The sequence below is a fragment of the Neomonachus schauinslandi genome, chromosome 15, assembly GCF_002201575.2.
Source record: "Neomonachus schauinslandi chromosome 15, ASM220157v2, whole genome shotgun sequence".
Classification (NCBI taxonomy): domain Eukaryota; kingdom Metazoa; phylum Chordata; class Mammalia; order Carnivora; family Phocidae; genus Neomonachus; species Neomonachus schauinslandi.
This window is the reverse complement of record NC_058417.1, coordinates 45,508,145-45,529,520: the sequence shown is the minus strand read 5'-3', so window position 1 is coordinate 45,529,520 and position 21,376 is coordinate 45,508,145. Positions and strand designations below refer to the sequence as shown.

The 21,376-nt window shown below is 51.0% G+C and overlaps 1 protein-coding gene across 4 annotated transcripts in view; it reads left to right on the top strand.

Moving 5' to 3' along the window:
• Positions 1-19,244, top strand: part of PECAM1 (platelet and endothelial cell adhesion molecule 1) — a 74,414-nt gene extending 55,170 nt beyond the window's left edge. For 3 of the 4 annotated variants that reach the window (XM_021678507.1, XM_021678510.2, XM_021678511.1), the window contains 3 exons: positions 2,787-2,843; positions 13,581-13,603; positions 18,178-19,244. In XM_021678507.1, coding sequence (XP_021534182.1) covers positions 2,787-2,843; positions 13,581-13,603; positions 18,178-18,207 — 110 coding nt within the window. In that variant the 3' untranslated portion in view covers positions 18,208-19,244. The remainder of the gene's footprint in view (positions 1-2,786; positions 2,844-13,580; positions 13,604-18,177) is intronic. The other variant, XM_021678508.2, reaches the window with a different exon arrangement.
• Positions 19,245-21,376: the final 2,132 nt, after the last annotated feature.

Below are 21,376 nucleotides of genomic sequence, written 5' to 3'. Positions count from 1 at the left end.
CGTGCCCAGCTCTGCCTCTGACTGGCAGCTGACCAAGGAATCACTGCAGGGTGGAGGCAGGGTGGGAAGGAACTTGTTAAAGCCGGTCTGTTGCTTGTTTGCTCTGAGGCTAATTGCTGGGAAAACCCCATGACGTTGAAGCCATCTCTTTCTCGGTTAAACAGAGAAAAACAGAAGCCAAAATAAAGCCCCATCCGGAAACATCCCTGACAGCAGAGACAAACAGCCTGTTGGCCTGGGTTACTCATTAGCAGGCAGCTGCCGAGCAGAACAGGGTGGCTGTGATGAGCTGCCAGCCCCCACCCATCACAGGGGGCAGAACCGGGGGGGAGGGGGAGGGGGCAGCAGGAGGAATCACTGGGGCAGCTGCAAGGGTAGCCGCTCTGCCAAGAAGTGGAAATCACCCTGCTGCCCGGGCTGATCCGCAGTTACAAGGAGGAAGGGGGTCAAGTGCAGCTCTTGAGTCCAGAGGGTGTTAGAGTGTCCCCAGGGTGACCAGAGAGGTCTACCAGCAAGCCTGGGGGCTGTGGCTCTTACAAGAGTGTCCAGCCCCAGGCTGGGCCACCCCACCTCATCCCTCCATTCCTTCCCCACGGCCCCCACTCCCACTGTGGGACAGGGTCCGAGGATGAGCTAGCAGGGACCCCAGTGCATCTGATATACAGCATCCTAAATCGTTTCTCCCAGCGTTGTCTGCCCCACAGCCTGGAGCTCCCGAAAGCTCCAGGTCTGAGTTACCTTTTCCCTTCCTTGTCCATGGTGCCCAGCGCATGACAGGTGTTAGGATCATACTGAACGTGTGACTTGCCCAGGCCTAACATGGCACAGAATCCCTTAGGGATGTGGTAGATCCCCAGGAGATGTGGGAATCCCTGGAGTCTCCCTGTATACCCCCAAATCTGGTGCCACGGAGGGAGCATGGGGAGTGACGTAAGCATCTCTGCTGGCCTCTTAGAGAAAAGCAGGTGTCCTGGCAGAGGGGTGCTTGGTTTCTCAGCCACGCTGGTGAGTACCAACTCCTGTCTGGTGCCTTGGGGGAGTCATATGAAGCCTTCTACAAGGCCCTGGCCACCCCAGATGGCCCAAGTTCACCTGTTGGGGGATCTGAACCACCCCTCACCTCCAGGCTTCTTCCTGGTGTTCAGGTCCTGGCACAGGAACCACCACCATTCACCATTCAGTGTCTAATGAATGACCATGGTTTTAATCCTAAGATCTAAAACCTCAGGGAACAGGCTGACTATGCCAAGGCCTTCGTGAAGTTCAGGGTCTGGGACAGAGACCTTGCAAGGACATTGGTGCCTTCACTGTCCTATCAAACCTCTATGGCTGCCTCCAGGTAACTGTGCAAGGCCTGGGATCGGGAGGTGCACCGGACCTCAGGTGCTGCTCTGGAGGAGCTCCGGGTCCACCAGGGAGACAGTGGTGGGGACAAATAATGTCAGTGTGGTCATGGGCAAGTGTCCCCAAAGTGCTGTGGGAGCACAGGGGTCCTGCGTAACTGCCCTGGGCACAGGGAAGGGGTGAGTGTGTTAGGGAGTAGGTAGGTGTGTGAGGGTGTGTGAACCCAGGCGCAGGAACAAAGCTTGTCCTGGGACTTGGAGGAGGAATGGGGCAAAGAGAAAGGGCCATGCGGGCAGTGAAGGGAGACGTTCAGGGTCAGGGGGCTCCCTGGAGCCTAGTGAGTCAAGGGTATCTTGGCACAGTTAGAGTCCGTGGGCATGCCCCGGCCATCTGCCACCAAGGAAAATAACACCCACACGGTACTGAGCATGGTGGCAGGAAGCATCGTACCCTGTCTGGGGCTTCATTTCCGGATCTGTAGAAGGAGAATGTTGGCCGCATGTAGAAAGCTACCTTTCCACAATGAGGCTTTCTGGTCCTTTGTGCAGGTGAGAGAAGGCGGGGGGGTAGTGGCCGGGCCCCATCCTGTTCCCTGAGGTTTGTGGGTGTGTATGTGTGTACATGCTGTGTGTGTACACACTGGACGTAGGAGTACGATTCATGTAGACACAGTTTAAGTGTGTGTCCAAGTGTGTGTATACACAGCCTGTACGTAGACTTCCACTTAAACAGATGCCCGTATGGGTGTTTTGTCCCCCAAACCCTGAGTCTCCTCTGGGCATAATCCATACCCTGGTCGGTCATCTGTCTGCTATTCCGAAAGAGTCCAGACCAGAGGATCTCAACCCTATCTGCGTCTTAGAATCTCCTGGAAGCTCTTTAAAAAACCCCAGTGCCAGGGCCACCCCGGACCAATCAGAACCAGAATGAGGCCCCGGTGTTGGCATTTGAAATCAACTAGCCAGTTGACTAGCTGTGACTCAGTCGCAGATGATGCACAGGCTCTAACCCAGGCCTCAGGTGATTAGGAGCCCATAGCCCTGCCTCCTGGGAGGGGCTAGAGGAACAGCTGGACACAGGGACACCCTGGCAGGGGAGCAAGGATGGGGCCCCCGAGCTGGAGGCTGCAGGTGGATACTGGGGACCCCTCCACCTGTGGCCTCTCAGGTCCAGGGTTCCCCTGGAGCAGGTGGACCTGCCCCCGTAATGGCCTGTTGACCTCATCCTTCCAGGTTGAGAGTGACGCTAGTTAGACCAGGATCTTCTAAAGCCAGGAAATGGCCTGAGCTTTGTGGCAAGCAGGTCTCCAGGCCCTGCTGGAGATGGGTGCTCGTGGGGTGGGGTAGTGGGCAAGCAGGGAGCCTCGGACATTCTCCTGCTTCAGCAGTGGGCTGAGCTGGTGCCCAGAGGCAGCTGTTGACCTGTACCTGGTCACTTTCCAGGTCTGGAATCCAAGGGCACAGAGACGGTGTACAGTGAAATCCGGAAAGCTAACCCTGGTGAGTGAGGGCCCCTGACTCCCCCAGCCTGGGGGCTGCTTCCCCCTGAATCATCCGTGGGGGCTTGGGAGAGGGCAGAGAGAAGAAGGAGCGAAGGAAGACAAAAAGGAGTACTGCCCCTTACACCGAAGTTGGTGACATGCCACCCCTAAAAAGTAGCCATGTGTTACGTGTGCTGTAATTTAGTCAACGCACGCGTATTAAGTGCCTGCTGCATGCCAGGGAAACAGGACCTCACACATTCATACCCAGCTAATGGGCAGCTGAGCTGGAGTGTGTCCTGGCGCCACTGTGTGCTCACGTGACCCCAGGAGAAGCAGCATGGCCCCACCTGTGCTCAGGTGCACCCAGGGCGCCTCACCTGCCCTTCCCCCCGCCCTGCCGCGTGGGCCCTGGTGCGCGGTGGGCGCCCAGAGTTCGTAGACAAAGTCAGTGCTTTGCTTTCAAGACATTGGGTAGCTCAGTCTTTCTGAGAACATGCTGCCTGGGCGGGGGGGGGGGGGGGATCTGCTCCTTTGATTCTCCTTTTCTTTGATGCTGGACCCCAGTTCAGTCCCCATCTCCACCACTTCCCCATGAAGAGCTTCCCCCAGGACTGAGCACAGTGCCCAAGCAGACGTGGAACTGGGGAAGCTCCCAGCAATATCATTTTTTGTATCCTTATTCTATCCCATTCTGGGGAAATGAATGGAATACAAAGACTCCTTTTTAAATTCTGAAAATAAGTCACAACCCAAAAGGCGTGATTCTGGGGGAAATAATCACTACGTGGATATCTTGCCTCAGACCTGTATTTAAGCGGATTCTCTGGGAAGTGTTACAACCGGCTGGGAAGCTTCGGGACAGCCCGGCTACTCTGAGCGGGCTCCACGACCGGTGGCCGTGGTGGTCTCGGGGGGAGCCCAGACCCACGAGAACCCGAATCTTCAGAATCGGACCTCTAACAGACTCTCAGATATTGCTGACACTGCCAACATTTGAGAAGCACTGTCCTAACCGGAGGAGACGCACATTTTAGCTGAAAGAGGGATCTCCCCTTAGTATGTTTTGTTGTGGGTTTTTTGGGTTTTTTTTTTTAAGATTTTATTTATTATTTATTTGAGAGAGAGAGAATGAGAGACAGAGAGCATGAGAGGGAGGAGGGCCAGAGGGAGAAGCAGACTCCCTGCCGAGCAGGGAGCCCGATGCGGGACTTGATCCCGGGACTCCAGGATCATGACCTGAGCCGAAGGCAGTCGCTTAACCAACTGAGCCACCCAGGCGCCCCCCCTTAGTATGTTTTTTAAATGTATTTGCATGGGTAGGACAGAAACTCAGCCCCTTGTGGAGCTTGACACTGACTGATTTTTCAGAAACCATCTCCTGGGGCAATTTTTGGTATAAGCATCTCCTTTTGCACTCTCAATACGTTCAGAGCTAGCAAAATGCAAATTGAGAAATAAATAGACCTTCTCTATTTTTCCAGTGTAACAAAAATCTAGAGCTCCAGTAGGGTTCACACGGTCCTGTTGGGTAATTGTGTAAAAACACTCCTGCTTTCCTCGAGGTCCCTGAAATTGTTCACTTTTAGTTGCTTTGGTTATGCAAAAGGATTGAGCCTGTGTTACAATATCTCTTTAAATCCTCACAATAAGTCCCATTTTACAGATGAGGATACTGAAGCATAGAGCAGTTAAAACACTTGCCCAGGTTCACACAGGAAGCAGGTCCCCAAACTGGCCCACCCTGGAGCTGGATTTCCACACTCCTGATCATGGGTCAGGGAACTGCACTGCCTTTCGTCTCGGGGAAAGGAAGCTGATGGTGTGTGGAGCCCGCAGGGATTCCCCCCAGAGGGATCCCCCGCACAGGAGACCCGCAGGAAGTCTCGGGGTGTGCTGTGGCCTGAGCCTCCTGCTGGAGACCCTTTACAGCTGGAAAAGGCCACGCCCAGTGTGCATCCTGAAGGGTCTGTGTTAGGCGCCCCGCAAATTAGACTGACAAAAGACAGATTAACAGGAGAAAAACAAAATGATGAGAAACTGCAGAGTGGTTAGAGGTGGGGGCTTATTTAGCAAGTTAACCAAGAACAATACATTTTTTTTGTAGATGCTTTCTGCATCCGTTGACTGTCGTTTGCCTCCAGCTCGAAATAATCCTATGCCAATGTGGCATATTTGGGGGTGGCATATTGTGATTTCCTGTATCTGCTTTAGGGCAGCTGTTCAGATGGGCTCCCTCAAGGGCCCTGGGCTGGTTCTCCAGGCCCGAGTCCTCGGTGCCCCCGCTGTGGGAACCCGACTGCTCCCTCTGGCCTAAGGCAGGAACAGACCGCAGGACCCAACCCTGTAGGGACTCAGGGTGGTATTACATCTATTTTGCTGGCAGACATCTGAGCCCCAGTCCTGGTGCTGCCACTTGGCAGTTGTGTGACTTTGATCAAGATGCCTAACCCCTCTGAGACTCCAGTTTCTTCCGCTTAGATTAAATAAGAAAAGGGGGGAGATGGTACGAAGTACCCCCTGCACCAGTCCTCGTAGTATACCTATCCTACAGTGAGTATCCAAGGCCTTTTAGCTGAAAGATGCCAGAGAAACTTGAGCCCAGAGCCGTGTCCCGACTCACCCCACCCCAGGGTGCTCCCCCTGCCCCACCTGGGCCATCAGGAGTCCACTGGGGCTTGGGCACCTCTGTTGTCTGGTCTCTGACCTGGCAGCCCGTTCCTGCCCAGCGTTTGGGGGGTAGAGAGAGCCCTGGGTCTTGTAGCCAAAACCACAGTGCTGCCTTGGAAGCCTGTGCTGGGCCCTCGCTGAAGAGGCTCCGTCTTGGAAACCTCAGAAGCTGCTGAGCATTTCCTGCTCAGCTGCTGCTTCCCAGGGGGGTAGGGCCCCCCCCCACCCCCAACCCCACTGAGGCTGCCGGCCTCAAGTCAATTCTCTTCTCTTTCTTTTCCTCTTACTGTCAGATGCCACTCTATGCTCAATCCTCAAAACCATCCTAGGGGGGACGGAGGCCCTACTACTATTCCTGTTCTGCAGATGGGGAAATGGGCCCAGAAGTTAAATAACTTGTCCCCGATCGATCCCACGGCCAGTGGTTGGCAGAGTAGAGATTAAGAGACAGGGAGCCTGGCTGCAGAGTGGTGCTCCTCACGTTTCCTCTCCATGCTGCCGAACCCATGGACTGCATGCTGCTACATTTTCCAGCTCTCTGTTTGGCTTCCCATTATCATTGGTTTCCTTAGAGGCTTCACCTCTATTAAGAGTAATAGCCTGTATGGTCTGGGTGACCCTGGGTGAGTCGTGGAACTTCTTGGGACTCTGGTCACCACCTTTGTGAAATGAGGGGCATGGGCCCGAATCTAGATGGATTGTTCTCCAGGTCTGTTAAAACAGATAGCATGGTACCACCCCCCTGAATTTCTGATTCAGTAGGTCTGGAGTGAGGCTAATTTGCATTCCTCACAAACTCTCACAAAGCGAGGCTATTGGTCTGGGGACCACACTTACAGAAGCCTCTTCTAGATGCTTCCAAGTTCCCTTCTGATTATATCACTCAAATTATGTTCTGCTTCTTGTTTGAAGAGGTAGGGTCTTTCTCATTCCCCAGCAATCTTGGAAGGATCACTCAGGGTTGGCCAGCAGAGAGAATCCTCCAACATGGGTACATGCATGTGGGCGTGTATGTGGGGGGGGGGGGGGGGGGGGGGGGAAAGGTGACACCTAATAAAATAAAGGCCCTGGGGAGGTGGGTCTCTGGACAGGCCAGTGAACAGGCTGCGTGCAGAGCTAAGTCTTCTCTAACCTTTCCTTCTTAGGTTTTTATTCTTCCCACCTTAATTTCTCAGTCCTCACCACCTTCCAACCAACAGCACTTCAGGGCTGGCTATTTTGGGAAATGGCTCACAGGGCGTAGTTCTGGCTCTTAAACCCCCTTTTTTCCCCTGAGTGATACAAAGGAAAACTGCTCCTCTAGATAAGCTAAAGGCATGGGGCAGGCCTGCCTCCAAGGAGCAGCCCCAGGGCAGGGCTCTGGGTAGGACCAGCGCCCTGGGGACAGGGTGAGGAGTGATGGGCATCTGTGGGGGGGGGGGGGAGCCAGGTCTTCTCAATCTTGGCTTTAGGCTCCAAGCTCCTTGGCGCATGCGTTTTAACTGTGACAAAAATATACATCACACTTGGCACTTTAATCACTTTTAAGTGTACATTTCGGTGGCATTAAATACATTCACATAGTCGTACAACCATCATCACCATCCATCTCCGGAACTTTTTCATCTTCCCAAAGTGAAACTTCATACCCAGTAAACAATAACTCGAGACTCTCCCCAGCCCCTGGCCACCACCATCCTACTTTGCATGTCTGTGAATGTGACTAAGCTCAGCATTTTTATGTCAAGTGAGGTGGTTGAATGGATGCTTAAGTTGCCTTCTAGTTAGAACATTCAGAGAGTCTCGTCCTGGCAGCTGGAAGTAACGGTCATTTGTCTATGCTTTGGTTCATCCTGAACCATTCCCCTGGACGTGTTGGTACTAAGTAACTTCTAAGAGTTACTTCCTAGGTCCCTTGGAGCCAACCCTAATCCTTTACTCACCCTTGACTCCAAGACCCTCTAGGTATTTGCTTCTAAACCTGACTTTTCCCTTCAAATCTGAATTAAGTCATGGATCTCAGGGGCCAGCTCACTGTGCTTCTGCCATGTTTGTGTTGGCTGGACTCCACCTGGATGGTTCTTTGCACTGTAATCCTAAGGGGAACACCCTAAGCGGGAGATAGAGGCCTGGGGTTGGGTCTCAGCCCTGCCCTTATCCAGTTGTATGACTTGGCTCCTACCCCTCATTTCTCCCTCAGTTGTTAGTTTCCTCAATATTCAGTAAAATGCCCCTGACCCTCGTGGAACTGCTACAGAACACTCAGTGTTCTCAGGAGGGTGTGTTGGGGGTAGGGGCTAAGCGCTGTAGTGGGCAGGTGGGTTCAATAAAATGGGTGTGAGGGGGCATCTCTTCCAACTCAGTGTCCCCTGCTGGGTCATGGCCCTTCTGTTGCAAGCCTACTATTTTGTTGACAGAGAGCTAAGCTAACGTCTTGTCCCAGTCCTTAACTCAGTCCGGACAAGGAAAACCCTGATCTTGGAGCTTTTCCCCTTTCTAGCTATTAGGTGATTCATTACAACACCTTAGGGAAAGAAGGAGAGGGGTTCTCCGTACTAGGAAATTTACTTCTGAAAGAGACCACATTGAGAGAAGCCTAAGGAGGAGGGAAAACAAGCCCTGGAAAATAGCCAGCACGGGGCTGAGAAAGAGCTTTTGCATCTATGTAACCATCAGCTGGCTTAGGTAATGGAGACCATGCAGATAATTTCTCATAATTTAGATCTGCAAGCTTGAGCACTTGAGGTTTTTTTAAAGTACTTACTCCTTTTTCAATGATTTGCCTAAGGTCAGGTTTGCAAATCCCAGTCAGCAACGGGGGCTCTGGTTATGGCTTATGATCTGGCTTTCCAGAAATGGGAACAAAGTCTGTTTTTATGTCTCTTATTAAGCAATAATGTAGGTAGTCCTAAGAAGTGAGTGTTTAAGAAAGCCATACAGGTTACAATTTGGTACGTTTCTCTGTTAACACTTCACTGGAGCCAATTTTTACCCCCATCACCAATAACCTTGGACTTTATGCAGGGTCATGTGTCACACATCTGGGTTCTCTTGATTTAGATGGTGGAGTCCTCCCAGGGGGCCTGTTCATAGCTTTGGTGCTCTGAGGTGCAGGGTGATGTGGCATCAGAAGCCCCCCACCACACCCCCAAATACCACCCCCCTCCCCTGGTCTCTCTTTTTACCTGTCATCAACTTCCCCTTTCTCTGACTAATCCAGGGAAAGGTTTGATTTTCTTTTGTTCCCCTTGCTCTCCTGGTGACAGGAACTAAAAGGGAGGCATTATAACTGGGCGGGGACCCTCTCCAATAAAGGCATGACCGCCTCTGGCTTTCTCCACAACTTCACTCTCAGCCTGGCTGAGTCTCCCGTGAACTGCACTTTCTGGCTCACCAGGAAAGTTTGTATCTTTACTCTCACTCAGTGCTTGACATTTTCTAGTGCTCCAGCTTGTTCTTTTTTTTTTAAGATTTTATTTATTTATTTGACAGAGAGAGACACAGCGAGAGAGGGAACACAAGCAGGGGGAGTGGGAGAGGGAGAAGCCGGCTTCCCGCTGAGCAGGGAGCCCGACAAGGGGCTCGATCCCAGGACCCTGGGACCATGACCTGAGCCGAAGGCAGTTTTTTAACCATCTGAGCCACCCAGGCGCCCCTTTCCTTTTTTTTTTTTAAGGATTTATTTATTTTAGAAAAAGAGAGCATGGGCACGAGCGGGGGTGGGGTGGGGGGAGGGAGAGAGGGAAAGAGAGAGAATCTCAAGCAGACCCCTACTCAGCAGGGAGCCCAACATGGGGCTGGATCTCACGATCCTGAGATTGTGACCTGAGCCGAAATTAAGAGTCAAGACACAGCACAGTGACTATTTTTATGATGGCTCTCTTTGAGGAGGCAAAGAACGGTGTTCTCAGGGTTGCAGGTTCAAGCCCCATGTTGGGTGTAGAGATTACTTAAAAAAATAAAATCTTGGGGCTCCTGGGTAGCTCAGTTGGGTGAGTGTCTGACTCTTGATTTTGGCTCAGGTCATGATCTCAGGGTCATGAGACTGAGCCCCATGTTGAGCTCCACATTCGGGGGGAGTCTGCTCAAGATTCTCTCTTCCTCGCCACCCCCACAACCCCGCACACTCTAAAATAAATAAACCTTTTTTTTTTTTTTTTAAGATTTTATTTATTTGACAGAGAGAAACACAGTGAGAGAGGGAGCACAAGCAGGGGGAGTGGGAGAGGGAGAAGCAGGCGTCCCGCAGAGCAGGGAGCCCGATGCGGGGCTCGATCCCAGGACTCTGGGACCATGACCTGAGCCGAAGGCAGACGCTTAATGACTGAGCCACCCAGGCTCCCCAAGACTTTTTTTTTTTTTTTAAGATTTTACTTATTTATCTGACAGAGAGAGCTAGCAAGAGCAGGAACACAAGCAGGGGGAGTCGGGGAGGGAGAAGCAGGCTTCGGCTGAGCAGGGAGCCCGATGCGGGGCTCGATCCCAGGACCCTGGGATCATGACCTGAGCCGAAGGCAGACGCTTAACGACTGAGCCACCCAGGTGCCCCATCCAGCTTGTTCTAAAAGTACTTCATAAAATGGCTTGCAGCTCATCCAAAGCAAAACCTATTAATGTATATTTACACTGGATTTTAAAACAGAAGAGCAAAGTGGTTTACTACAATCAGCAATACCGTCAAGTTCTTCCCTGTGAAAGAAGTCAGGTCTAGGATGACATTTCCACAGCTTGGAGCACTGGTTCTCAAGGCAGGAGACATTTTGGTTGTCATAATTTGGGCAGGGGGCGGGGAGTAGAAGGGGTACTATGGCGTCTAATGTACGGAGGCCAGGAATACTGCTAAACATCTTACAACGTACGGGACAGCCCCCCCCCAAAGAAGGATCCAGCCCAGGGGCGCCTGGCTTGCTCCGTTGGGAGAGCATGAGACTTTTGATCTCAGTGTCATGAGTTCAAGCCTCACATTGGGTGTAGAGATTACTAAAAAACAATGAGTAAACTCAGAAAAGAATGATCCAGCCCAGAATGTCAATAATGCCAGCATCAAGAAACCCTGGCTTATAGGAATTTACCTCCTATGAGTCTTCCAACAGGAGAGCTGGTTTTCCTCTCTAGATGCTCGTGCCCACCTCGAAAGGTGTCCTGAGCACATCCCACCTGACAACTCCAGGCCCTGGGAAGAGATGCCGAGTCCTGCTCCAGGGACTAACCTTTGCGTTTGGGTCAGACGCTAACCTATACCTTCACATCCGAGTATCTGCTCACTCAGCCTTCACCTTCTGCTCTCTCTTTTCCTGGTGTTCCAGATGTTTCCAAAGGGGGTAGAAATTTAATATACTGAGAGTAGCTGTCATCAAGAAAGAACCATAGAACAGAGGGCCTCTCTGTTGCAAGCCCTCTGGGAGGGAGAGAAGAGCGCTTGGGGGTCAGTCCCCACCCATCCTGTTTGGTCCAGAGCGAGCCAGGCCAGCGGGCACTGCCAACCCCGCCCCCAGGGGACTATTTCCTACTTCAGAACCCAAGAGGGTAGAGAAGTACTCTGAAAAAAAAAACTGGTACTACCCACCAGATTCTATTTTTTTAAAAAAGATTTTATTTATTTGAGAGGAGAGAGAGAGAGAGAGAGAGCAAACGGGGAGGGGCAGAGGGAGAAGCAGGCTCCCCCCTGAGCAGGGAGCCTGACACGGAGCTCGATCCCAGGACCCCAGGATCTCGACCTGAGCTGAAGGCAGACGCTTAGCTTAACTGACTGAGCCACCCAGGCGCCCCCACCAGATTTTATTTTTGTGGTGATTGCTCTATTACCAAAAAGAAGCAGAAACTACAAGTGTGCATAAACCTAGGGTTCCTTCAGTACTTAACAGCATATTCGAAGTTTTAGTATTTTATATTCATATTGCTTTAGGAAACACAGCCTGAGGCTCTTTCTTTCTTGTGTCTGATTGCAGAGCCCCTGGGGCTTAGGGGGAGTGGGAAGCATGGGGTCTTTCGGGTCCTTCCAGGTCAGGTTTGCGTTGGAGGTGGGAGTGCCGCCCGGGCCTCACCTCAATGCGTGGAAGTTTACACAATGGCTTGACTTCGCGGTCAGGCTGATTCATCCATTTGGCCGTTGACGTCTGCCTCTGGCCCAGCCAGGACAGAAAGGGGCCCCTTAGGAACTTCTGGCCCTGTTCCCTCTCAAGGGGACGCACAATAGAGCTGTGATAAGACAGGGTTTGAGGGGGGAAGTGGACTTTTGGAAACAGGATATTTTTAAATTAGAAAAAGAAACAGAAGGGTTGTGGCCCCCGTTGTGACAGGTGGGCTCTGAGACTTCCCCAAACTCAGAAGGGACTGGGTTTGAGGTTGGGCCGCTGAGCAGAAACTGAGGCCCCTTGGAGCACATCCCTCTAGTAACACTGAGGACTCGGAGGGCATGGGTGATGGCCCTCCTGCCATTACCTCCACCACCTTCAAGAATGGCGACCATCCCCCACACCCACATCTCCCTTCGCCAGACAAGAAGTCCCCGTGGTTTCTCTGTCTTCGGGTCTGTGTCCATAGGGGCTGTTTGGGAATCAGCCCCAACCATGTGGGCTCCTGCCTATTTAGAAACTGCTATTAGTGGGGGCCTGGTCCTTTCCAAAGAGGAAAACACAGCCCTCTCTTGCGAGTGGTAGCGAAAACCATCTCTAACACAGGCGGGGACGGCACACCCTCAACACAATGTCTCCCGTTCTCGGTGGCCTTCCTTCACCTCACTCTGATCTTCTGACATTTGGCCAGGCCCATCTAAAGCACTGCAGCCTGGCAGGGGCAGCCAGTCCCTCTGGCAAGAAGCCAGTGTTGAGATGAGGCTCTTCGGGGGAAGGGGGAGACCATGCCATCCCAGACAGCCCTTGGGTCCTTGGGCCGTATTTCCCAAGAGCAGTGGGTGATGTTTATACCTTCTGCTCCCTTGATCCCACTCCTGGGAGTGGACAGATTAGTATGAAATATGGAAATAGCTTTATTGGCAAAGAGGATATGGCAGCACTATTTAAAATAGCAAAAACTTGGAAAGAGCCTAAATTTTTAAAGTAAAGAACTGGATAACAATTGCACATCTATTGAATGATAATTACGCGGCTACTACCAGTTAGGTTTAAGAAGGCGCCAGAGAATATTTGTAAAATCGTGTTATGTAAAAAAGATAGGCTATAAAATGGTCTCTATTTTATATCAGAACTCAGAAAAAAAGCCTCTTGAGAGCAGAAAATCACTGGAAGACAAAAGCATCAGCAGGGTTTGAATCGGCTGAACCACCTAGGCGCCCCCACCAGATTTTATTTTTGTGGTGATTGCTCTATTACCAGAAAGAAGCAGAAACTACAAGTGTGCATAAACCTAGGGTTCCTTCAGTATTTACCAGCATATTCGAAGTTTTAGTCAAACAGAGATCATGTTTATCTGCTACTTTTCTTCTCCGTAGTTTTCAGGGCTTTTTTCCTGAAATAACATGTGGTACTAATTTAACAAACAAACAAACAAACAAACAAAAAACCTCTTTAAGGGGCACCTGGCTGGCTCAGTGGAGTGTGTGACTCTTTTTTTTTTTTTTTTGAAGATTTTATTTATTTATTTGAGAGAGAGAGAATGAGAGAGAGCACATATGAGGGGGGAGGGTCAGAGGGAGAAGCAGACTCCCCGCCGAGCAGGGAGCCCGATGCGGGACTCGGTCCAGGGACTCCAGGATCATGACCTGAGCCAAAGGCAGTCGCTTAACCAACTGAGCCACCCAGGCGCCCGAGTGTGTGACTCTTAATCTCAGGGTCATGTTCAAGCCCCACCATGGGTGTAGAGATTACTTTAAAAAAATAAAATAAACTCTTTAAACTGTTTTAAATGTCCAATGAGCTGCCGAGGATTTTATATGCTTGTCACATGGGGCTACAGGGTCCAGAGGAAGCTGTCTTGTGGGCAAAGGAGCCATCCAGCTGAGCACCCAGTGAGCCTCTGGCTCAGGGGTCTCCTTCTGCATCCCCCCCCCCCAACCCCTTCCTTTTACCACGGAGTTCCTGAGATGGGTTGGGGGAGCCTAAGTCACTCTCTGTGTGTTCTTACCTCCATGTTATCCTTTGTTTTGCAGATTTCATGGAAAACAGATATTCTGTAAGTACACATTTCATTAACATTTTTTAAACAGTCCACCAAACAGTGTAATATTTCCAAACTCACCCAGATTCTGCATTCCCACTAATTACACCCCTACAGCAGCCTTTTCTGTTTTAGACCAGGAGCCTCAGGCAACTCGGAATTAGCCTGGGACAGTGAAGGTTGGTCATCAGGCTGGCTGGGTGTTCTGGGCCTGTTGTGATTTCGAATATTCTCTCCCACTGTTCCATCATTACATCTCAGCCCTCCTGTGAAGGGATACCACCCCCTCCTCCCCCCCCACCGTCACCACCACCATAGCACTGGGAATCTAGGGCACTTAGCTCCCCATGAGCAAAGTGCACATTTCCTCCTAGTCCAGGTTCAGGCTTTGGAAGTGAGGCAGACTGGGGGGTGGGTGGGGGGAGTATGCTTGAGGAGGGGAGAGCCAACCGCTCACTTAAACTTTGAACTCTGAGAGCCTACGCCATCACCCCAATACACCAGGCCCTCTGCTGTCAAGGTCCTTGACCCAATGAGGGAATTAGATGAGTTAACACTGATGAGAGAGCAAGGTGATCCTAACTCACGAGACGCTATGGAAATGCGGAAGAGAGACTGGCCTGGTTAGTGGTCTCCTTCCCAAGGAAGGTGTCGCTGGGATGGGCCATGAGGAATGAGTCTGACCACAGCAGGCCAAGCAGCTCAGAATGGGAGGAGAAAGGGTGTGGGGAACAAGTGCTAGGAAGAGGTCAGTTAGGGCTTGCACGCAAAGGACTCCAATGCCTCGATACAAGGTTTCACTCTGTAGGAAATTGAGGATTTATGAAGCTGCTACTTGGCAGAGGGATATGTTTTTTAAAAATGCAGAGGTCCAAGTTTAAATTTTGCCAAGACCTGTCTCCTCCTGTCTTCCCATTCCTGACCTCTGAACGAACTACCCAGCAGTGCAGGGGTTAACTAACTGGGCAGCTAGTACCTTGAGAAATGAGGAACTGCTTCTTTAAGGTCTGGGAAGAACTCTCGGCAAAATTGCTGGTAGCCCTTCCAGTGGGCCCCCCGGCTTCCTTTGTTTTGCTGGAGTCTGAATTCTTATAAAATAGGGAACTCATTACGCCTTTGCCGGCAGGAAACCACTGACATTCTTTTTATGGAGGAAAGCTATCAATTTGAGGAAAAGGGGAATGAAATGAATGTCTTTTTCTAGCCGAAACCCACCCAGACTCCTGAAACCAGAGACTTGCATTGGAAGGGCAGGGGGCCCAATTTATAGGTGAGAAAACTAAAGGCTGAATGAGCAGAAGAGCCTGGCCAGGGTCACTCAGCTAGGCCATAGCAGAGCCAGGGCTAGAACCTATGTCCCCGGACTCCCTGGCCAGTCCACGACACAAGACTCCCTTGAAGAAGTGACATCACCATTCCAGCCATCACAGCCTTGAGAGAGTGGAAAGTAAGAACTTGGCTCCACGGGCAGTGTGACCCAGATAAAGAGATGCTCTCCAGCTACAATAAACAGAGCTGTGTCCACCCAAGGCAGGTCTGCTGGACCTGCGGGACCGACTTATTTACTTTGTCTTCAATCCAAACTGTCTCTCTGGACAAAGGCTCTAGCTCTGGGACAGATAGAACTTTCCTGTCCCCCAGAAGTTGGCCCGTGGGTCTAAAAGTCTGCTCCCAGGATGCTCCTGAGAGCTCACCCACAACCGGACCTGCTCTCCAAAATAATAAAGCCTTTTGGCGGGAGCTCTGGGGTGCCCAGCCGTTAGGAAAGAGATTTTGAATCTTTAAGCGAATGCATTTTGTTTATAAAAGCGGCAGGTATAGTTTTGCTAATAATCAGCTGGTGAGGGTCAGGAGAAAATTAATTGAATTGCCCAGCAGGGAAATGGGAGGGGATTTCCTTCCTGAAATCAAACCTGGCGATCATTCCCAGTTGTTTAATGGCCGTTGCTTCTGAAAACACACTGGAGGAAATATCTTAACAATGAGATAGCCACTTAGCCAAATACTAATTTAGTATTGTTTGACTTGCTTCAATGGCACATTCTGACTTCATTTTTCCTCTGCCATTTTTGCCTTGTTTATAAACTGTGTTTGTGGCCCAGGCAGACAGATAACGCAAAAGAGAACACCTTGTACTTAAATGAAAGGGGGTGAATCTGGACCTTCCTGGGGCTCGGGATCTTGCAGACAGCCTTGCCTTCTTATTGCAAAAAGGCAGCTCCCAGTCACTGCTGACCTCCTTCCTTCCGGGGAGCCAGCCGGCCCCTGGGCCGCGGTGGGACCTGGACTATGGGCGCCGGCCCTCCAGCTGTCTTTGTGGTGATCCTGTCCTCCTCAAACTAAGCTTCCCAATCTGTAAAACGCTGATGGTGAGACCAACAAGAAACACTACCAGCCACCCATTAGAAGGGTCTTAAGGGTAAAATGAGGAACACGTGTGCAAAGTATTTTGCAATCTACCATGTAAATGCGGCTTGGTTCTCTCTTTAAAGTCCTTTTCATCACTCTGGAAGTAAGAGGTATGGATGGGGGATTTACATCACTTAGCCCTGAAATGCCTCTTCACAGGATTCAACCAAAGCCAGGCTTTGACTTAGGAGCCAGAGACCCTCCCAACCCCCCAAACCTAACCTTTCCCTGATGAGCTATTCGCTAGCCATGTCACTTTGGGCAGATTTCTTAACCTCTCGAAGCCTTAGTTTGTTTCTTCATCTGTAAATTGGAGGTAATAACCACCACCCCCCCCCCCAACCTGGTTGTCGCAAGGATTAAATGAGGATCTAGCACAGACTTGGTTTATTGGAAGCGCTCTATAAGGGGCACATTCTAGAAGCAGGAAGTAGAAATCCCAGGGGTGTTAGAAGCAAAATGACCTTTGAGAGTGTCCATACCATGTTCTGGCCAGAAGTGGGGCGATTTCATGGCCGTACTTGGGTGGCTGACAGCTGGCCTCTGATTGAAGCACCGGGAAGGACAGGTCTTGGATGTGAGCATGTTAACCTTTACTTCAAGGTCCGGTTGCCGGTAGCCCAGCCCTTTCCATCCGCAGTCCTCGCCTCGCCTGGCGAAGGAGAACGGAGGCGTCTAGGGAGGGACTTGGTCTGGGGCCTGCAGGAAGGCTGGACACCAGGGTCACCCCTCTGGGCAAAGCGGAAGAAATGAAATGAAGGGAGCTGCCAGGGCTGGCAGGCCTCCAGCCTCCTGGGGCCGACACTGCTCTCTTGGCCCGCTTGCCAGGGTCTCTGCTGGCAAAGGAGGAGGCAGAGCCTGGGCCTACCAGCTGGAGCCCTTTGGACCTACATCCTGTTCTGAGAGGCTCCTCAGACGTCGCAGGGCCAAAACAAAACAGGGACTCGACCTAAGCGCCCCCCCCCCTACCACCAAGGAGCCCACCAGCCTGGCCACGGGGCTCCCAAGACCCTGGCTAATCCCCACAACTGCCCCCACGCTGGCCTCCTTGAGGCCCCCCGGTGGCAGGGTGCCCTGTGCTCACAGAGGGGCCAGAGTCAGGGACTCATTTGCCACCTGCCCTTCGGGGCCCAGGGCCCCTCTACTCTAGCATTTCCCATCTGCTCCTCTCTTTGTGCCTTTACTACATCCGTTCGTCCAAATCTGCCCCACCTTGGAGGCTGGCTCTATGATGCCTTCTGTGAGACCCCGGGGAACTCCTGGAGATTGTTGGGAACTCTTCCACGTGGATATAATGTAAAATTCATGCATCCTCAGTAGAGATAACAGTGCTTGGGTCGGAGGGGGGTCCAGTCCCTGGTGGATGTGTAGGTATCAAAAACACCATACAAAGCAGTTAGAGAACACAACAAGATGGCAGGTGGAATCTTTTTTTTTTTTTTTACTTTATTGTGCAAAATATACACAACAAAATTGGCCACTTTAACCATTTTTAAGTGTCCAGTTCAGTGACATGAAGTACGTTCGCATGGCCGTGCAGAAGCTACCACCATCCACCCACAGAACTTTTTCATCCTTCCAAACCAAGACTCTACCCATTCAACACTAACCCCCCACTTCCCCTGAAAACTAGAGTTTTCCTTTCTGTCTCTATCAGTTTGGCGACTCGGGGTACCTCATGTAAATGGAATCACACAACATTTGTTCCTTCGGTGTCTGGCTTCTTTCCCTTAGTAGTGTAGTGTCTTCAGCGTTTATCCGCATTGAAGCCCTTCGACTTTGCAGTTAAAAAACAGACCTAGAGAAAGTTCATCTCATGGGAGAGGCAGACCTGGAACAAGAAGCCAGGTCTCTCTTAACTGTCCTAGTCTCGCTCTGTGGGTAAGGGGACCCCCCACCCGGGCCACAGCCCCAGGTGTACAGTGGGTGCTTGATGGAGTCAGTGGATGTTCAGATGTGCGCCATGCCTCCAGGGAGCAGAGCTGGTGTGGACAGAAGGGAAGAGCGAGTGTGGCCAGGAGCCGGCCCCACAGGGTGGAGGTCCTGGCTGAAGACATCACTGCTTTGGGGCCTTTTTGAAGGGCTCTCTGCAGTTCTGCAGTTCTGCATGTCTTTCCACCAGGCCCGTCTTCAGTCCCGAAGGGTGTAACCATAGCTTGTCTTCTCTCTTGTCTCTACAGAGAACGGATGGCTCCCTTGATGGAACTTAAGGCTGTGGGTGTAGACACTCCTCCCCTGGGGAGACGTCCAACATTCCAAGAAGAGCAGATGATTCCTGTATTCCAAGAGCTCTGTGCACTTATTTATGAACCTGCCCTGCTCCCACTGCACACAGCAGTTCCTCAGGCCATCTCACCAGTTCTTCATCCATCTTACGACCTTGATGTGGGGCATAGAGAGATACAGAGGGGCTGGTGAATTCCCACCCGCCCCCCGCCCCCACCAAGTTGGAGCATCCTCAGGAGTGGAGAGCTGCAGGAGGTTCAGGGTCAACAGGCCATTGGGATATTTTGAAACTTGAATATTTTATCTTGTACGGAGATAAAGAACTTTTCCAAGTATCTTCACATACCGAAACCATTTTTGTTTTGTAGTCGATCACTTCCAGTGAATGGCCTGGCTTAGGGGCTAATTTTTCTCTTTGCCTTTGGTCCTTCAAAGGTCTGTGGTTCTGGGTAGTCCCTGTTCCTTGGAAGGTACACAGCACTGACCAGACAGCTGCACCCTGTTCCCTCCGTGACCTCGCCTGCCACAAACACGAAACCAAAGCTGCCTGGGAGCGAGCCCTTTGAGATGCCAACTTGAAGCTAAGGTTCATTCCGGGCAATGCACAAAATAGAAAATGACATTGGACGGAGCACAGATGTTCTTAAGCTGATTTTCTATACCCTTTCTTTCTTTTCCTCTACCATGCTGAAGGCTGCAAGACAGGAAGATGTTGGCCTACAGCAGATACTGTTTTTAATAGAAAAACGAAATGCGTATTTTTCTTACTAATTTTTTTTTTATTTATTCCTTGCTAAAGAAATGGTCTCCTGAAGTCTTAAGATGTTTCTGATGGTGTCTTCAGTGGCTGGATGAGCAGGACGAGTAGCTGCGGCCATTCTGCGGCGGGATTTCACTAGGGGGCAGACCTAACTGAACCCATTTCCCCCAGCCACCTCAGTGACACAGCTGCAAGGTTTTGTATTAAATAAATTTGATCTTTACTCTTCACGGACCTGCGAAATGTTACCTTCTAAGAGGCCGCACGCATATAGGATATCTGTAGTGCTCGAGGACTCCGGGCCTTCTGAAGTCACAAAGCACCAAGCAGGTCTTACCAGCCGGCTGTCTCCCATGGGCCCAGGGCCTCTGGCCTTCGTTGAAGGCAGGGCCAGACGTAGTCCGAGTGTCAGTCATTGAGTCGTTAATACCCATTGGCTGGTGCTTCCGTGTTTGCTTCCCAAGCCAAAGCCTGCCAGGCTATCCCTGGCAGATGGGGTTGCCAGGTTGAGCAAAAAACAACAAAAGCCCAAAACATTCAGAATGTTCAGTTAAATTTGAATTTCAGGTGAACAATATATTTTGAGTGTGAGTATATCCCATGTAACATGTGGGATGTACTTACACAGTAAAGTTGTCATGTATCTGAGATTCAGATTTAACTAGGTATCTCATATTTTATCTGGTAACCCTACTGGCAAACCCTCTAAGCCAGCCTCAGTGGCCTCAGACCAGACCTCACTGCCCCACAGGCCGGGTCCCCATCAGAGCCCCCCACTACTGGGCCTGAAGGCAGAGGGAGCCACAGAGTGTGTGTCCTGTCTCTGCCACGTGGCGGCTGCAGGAATGTGAAGGAGACTTTTAACCTCTGAGCTTCAGGTTCTTCATCGCCACAATGAGGAGATTGGAATAATGGTTCTTAACAGTTGGAGGGTTTAGACTCCTTTGAAAATAAGATGAAAGCTATGGACTCACACGCACACATGCACGTATACACACACAAAGTTGTATCACAAAAATGTCATTTCCCGGGTTCCAGGGCCGTGGACTCAGGTTGGAGGCAAAGGATGAGATAGTCTGTAATGAACTTCAGTTCTGATGGTTGAAGTGTTGATAATCTGGGAAGAGCCCAGGGCCACCATGTCAACTCCTCAGTCCCTGCTGTCACCAGAGCCACCGCCCTGGAAGCTGGGATGATCCTCTGCCTATTGCTTATGACTTATTTATGGAGCATAAGTGGGTTTTTAATTGTTTTTCCCCTCTTATCTATATTTCTGAGAGGGAAACCATACACACACATACACGGATCTTTCATAGTAGATTCAGTAGCTAAAAATCTCAGTCCAAGATCTTGGCTCAGCTCTCTTAACCTGATGGCATAACCAAGCATCTAAGCCACAGATCTTCACTGAGGAAGAGCCTCAGTCACCCTTTCCAGAAAGAGATTGGTTTTCCTGGGTGGTCAGGGCTCCCTCTCGTGTCCTCACATTGTAATAGGTCATTAAAGGACTTAGCACTCCTTTGCAAACACGTGGAATTTTTTCCCCTCCTCAGAGAATCCTCAAGAGGCCAGCCCCCCATTTCAGGAGCATACACTGAGCACTCCATCAGCATTAACTGATCAACTGTATTCTCACCCCCGACATAGACGCAAGCTGGGCGAGGTGACTCCGAGGTCAGCATCCGTCAAAGCAGTGGTTTTCTACCAGGGAGATTTTGCCTCCCAGGGTCACTGGGCAGTGTCTGGAGACATTTTTAGTTGTCACAACTGGGTGGGGTGCTGCTGGCACCTGGTGGGGAGAAGCCAGGGATGCGGCTGAATGTCCTACAATGCTCAGGACAGTCTGCCATCGCAAAGAATGATCAAGTCGAAAATGCCAGCAATGCCTGCATTGAACCAGCCAGTTATTTGTCTCCATCATGCTCTGTTTTCCCGACACTGTTGGAAATAGGCCAGATTATAAGAATCACTTGGCTCCTGCTCTTCCTGGAACACACAATCCAGTAGAGATACAGATGAGGAGAGCACCAATGTCAACAGATGGGACAAAGACAGCAATGGAAGGATGAGGAATGAGCCAATGGGGGCACCAAGAAAGGGCTCCTAACTCTGAATTTGGGGAACCAAAGTGTCCAAGAGGAAGTTGGGTCTAACCAAAGACCTGAGGACAGGTAGAGAGGGTACTGGGTGGAAGAGGCGGGGTGAGCATGGCTAACAAAGGGGGAAAGTGTGCTAAGGCCCCGAGGCAAGGGAGAGGATGGTGTCCTCAAGGAATAGCAGGAAGACAGCCTATTGGCCCCAGGTCCTTTCCAGCCCGAGGATCAATCAGTCCTCTTCAAACAGCCACCATTGTCCTCTGAAATTTCTGCCTGGCACCGCACTGGCCTGACTCA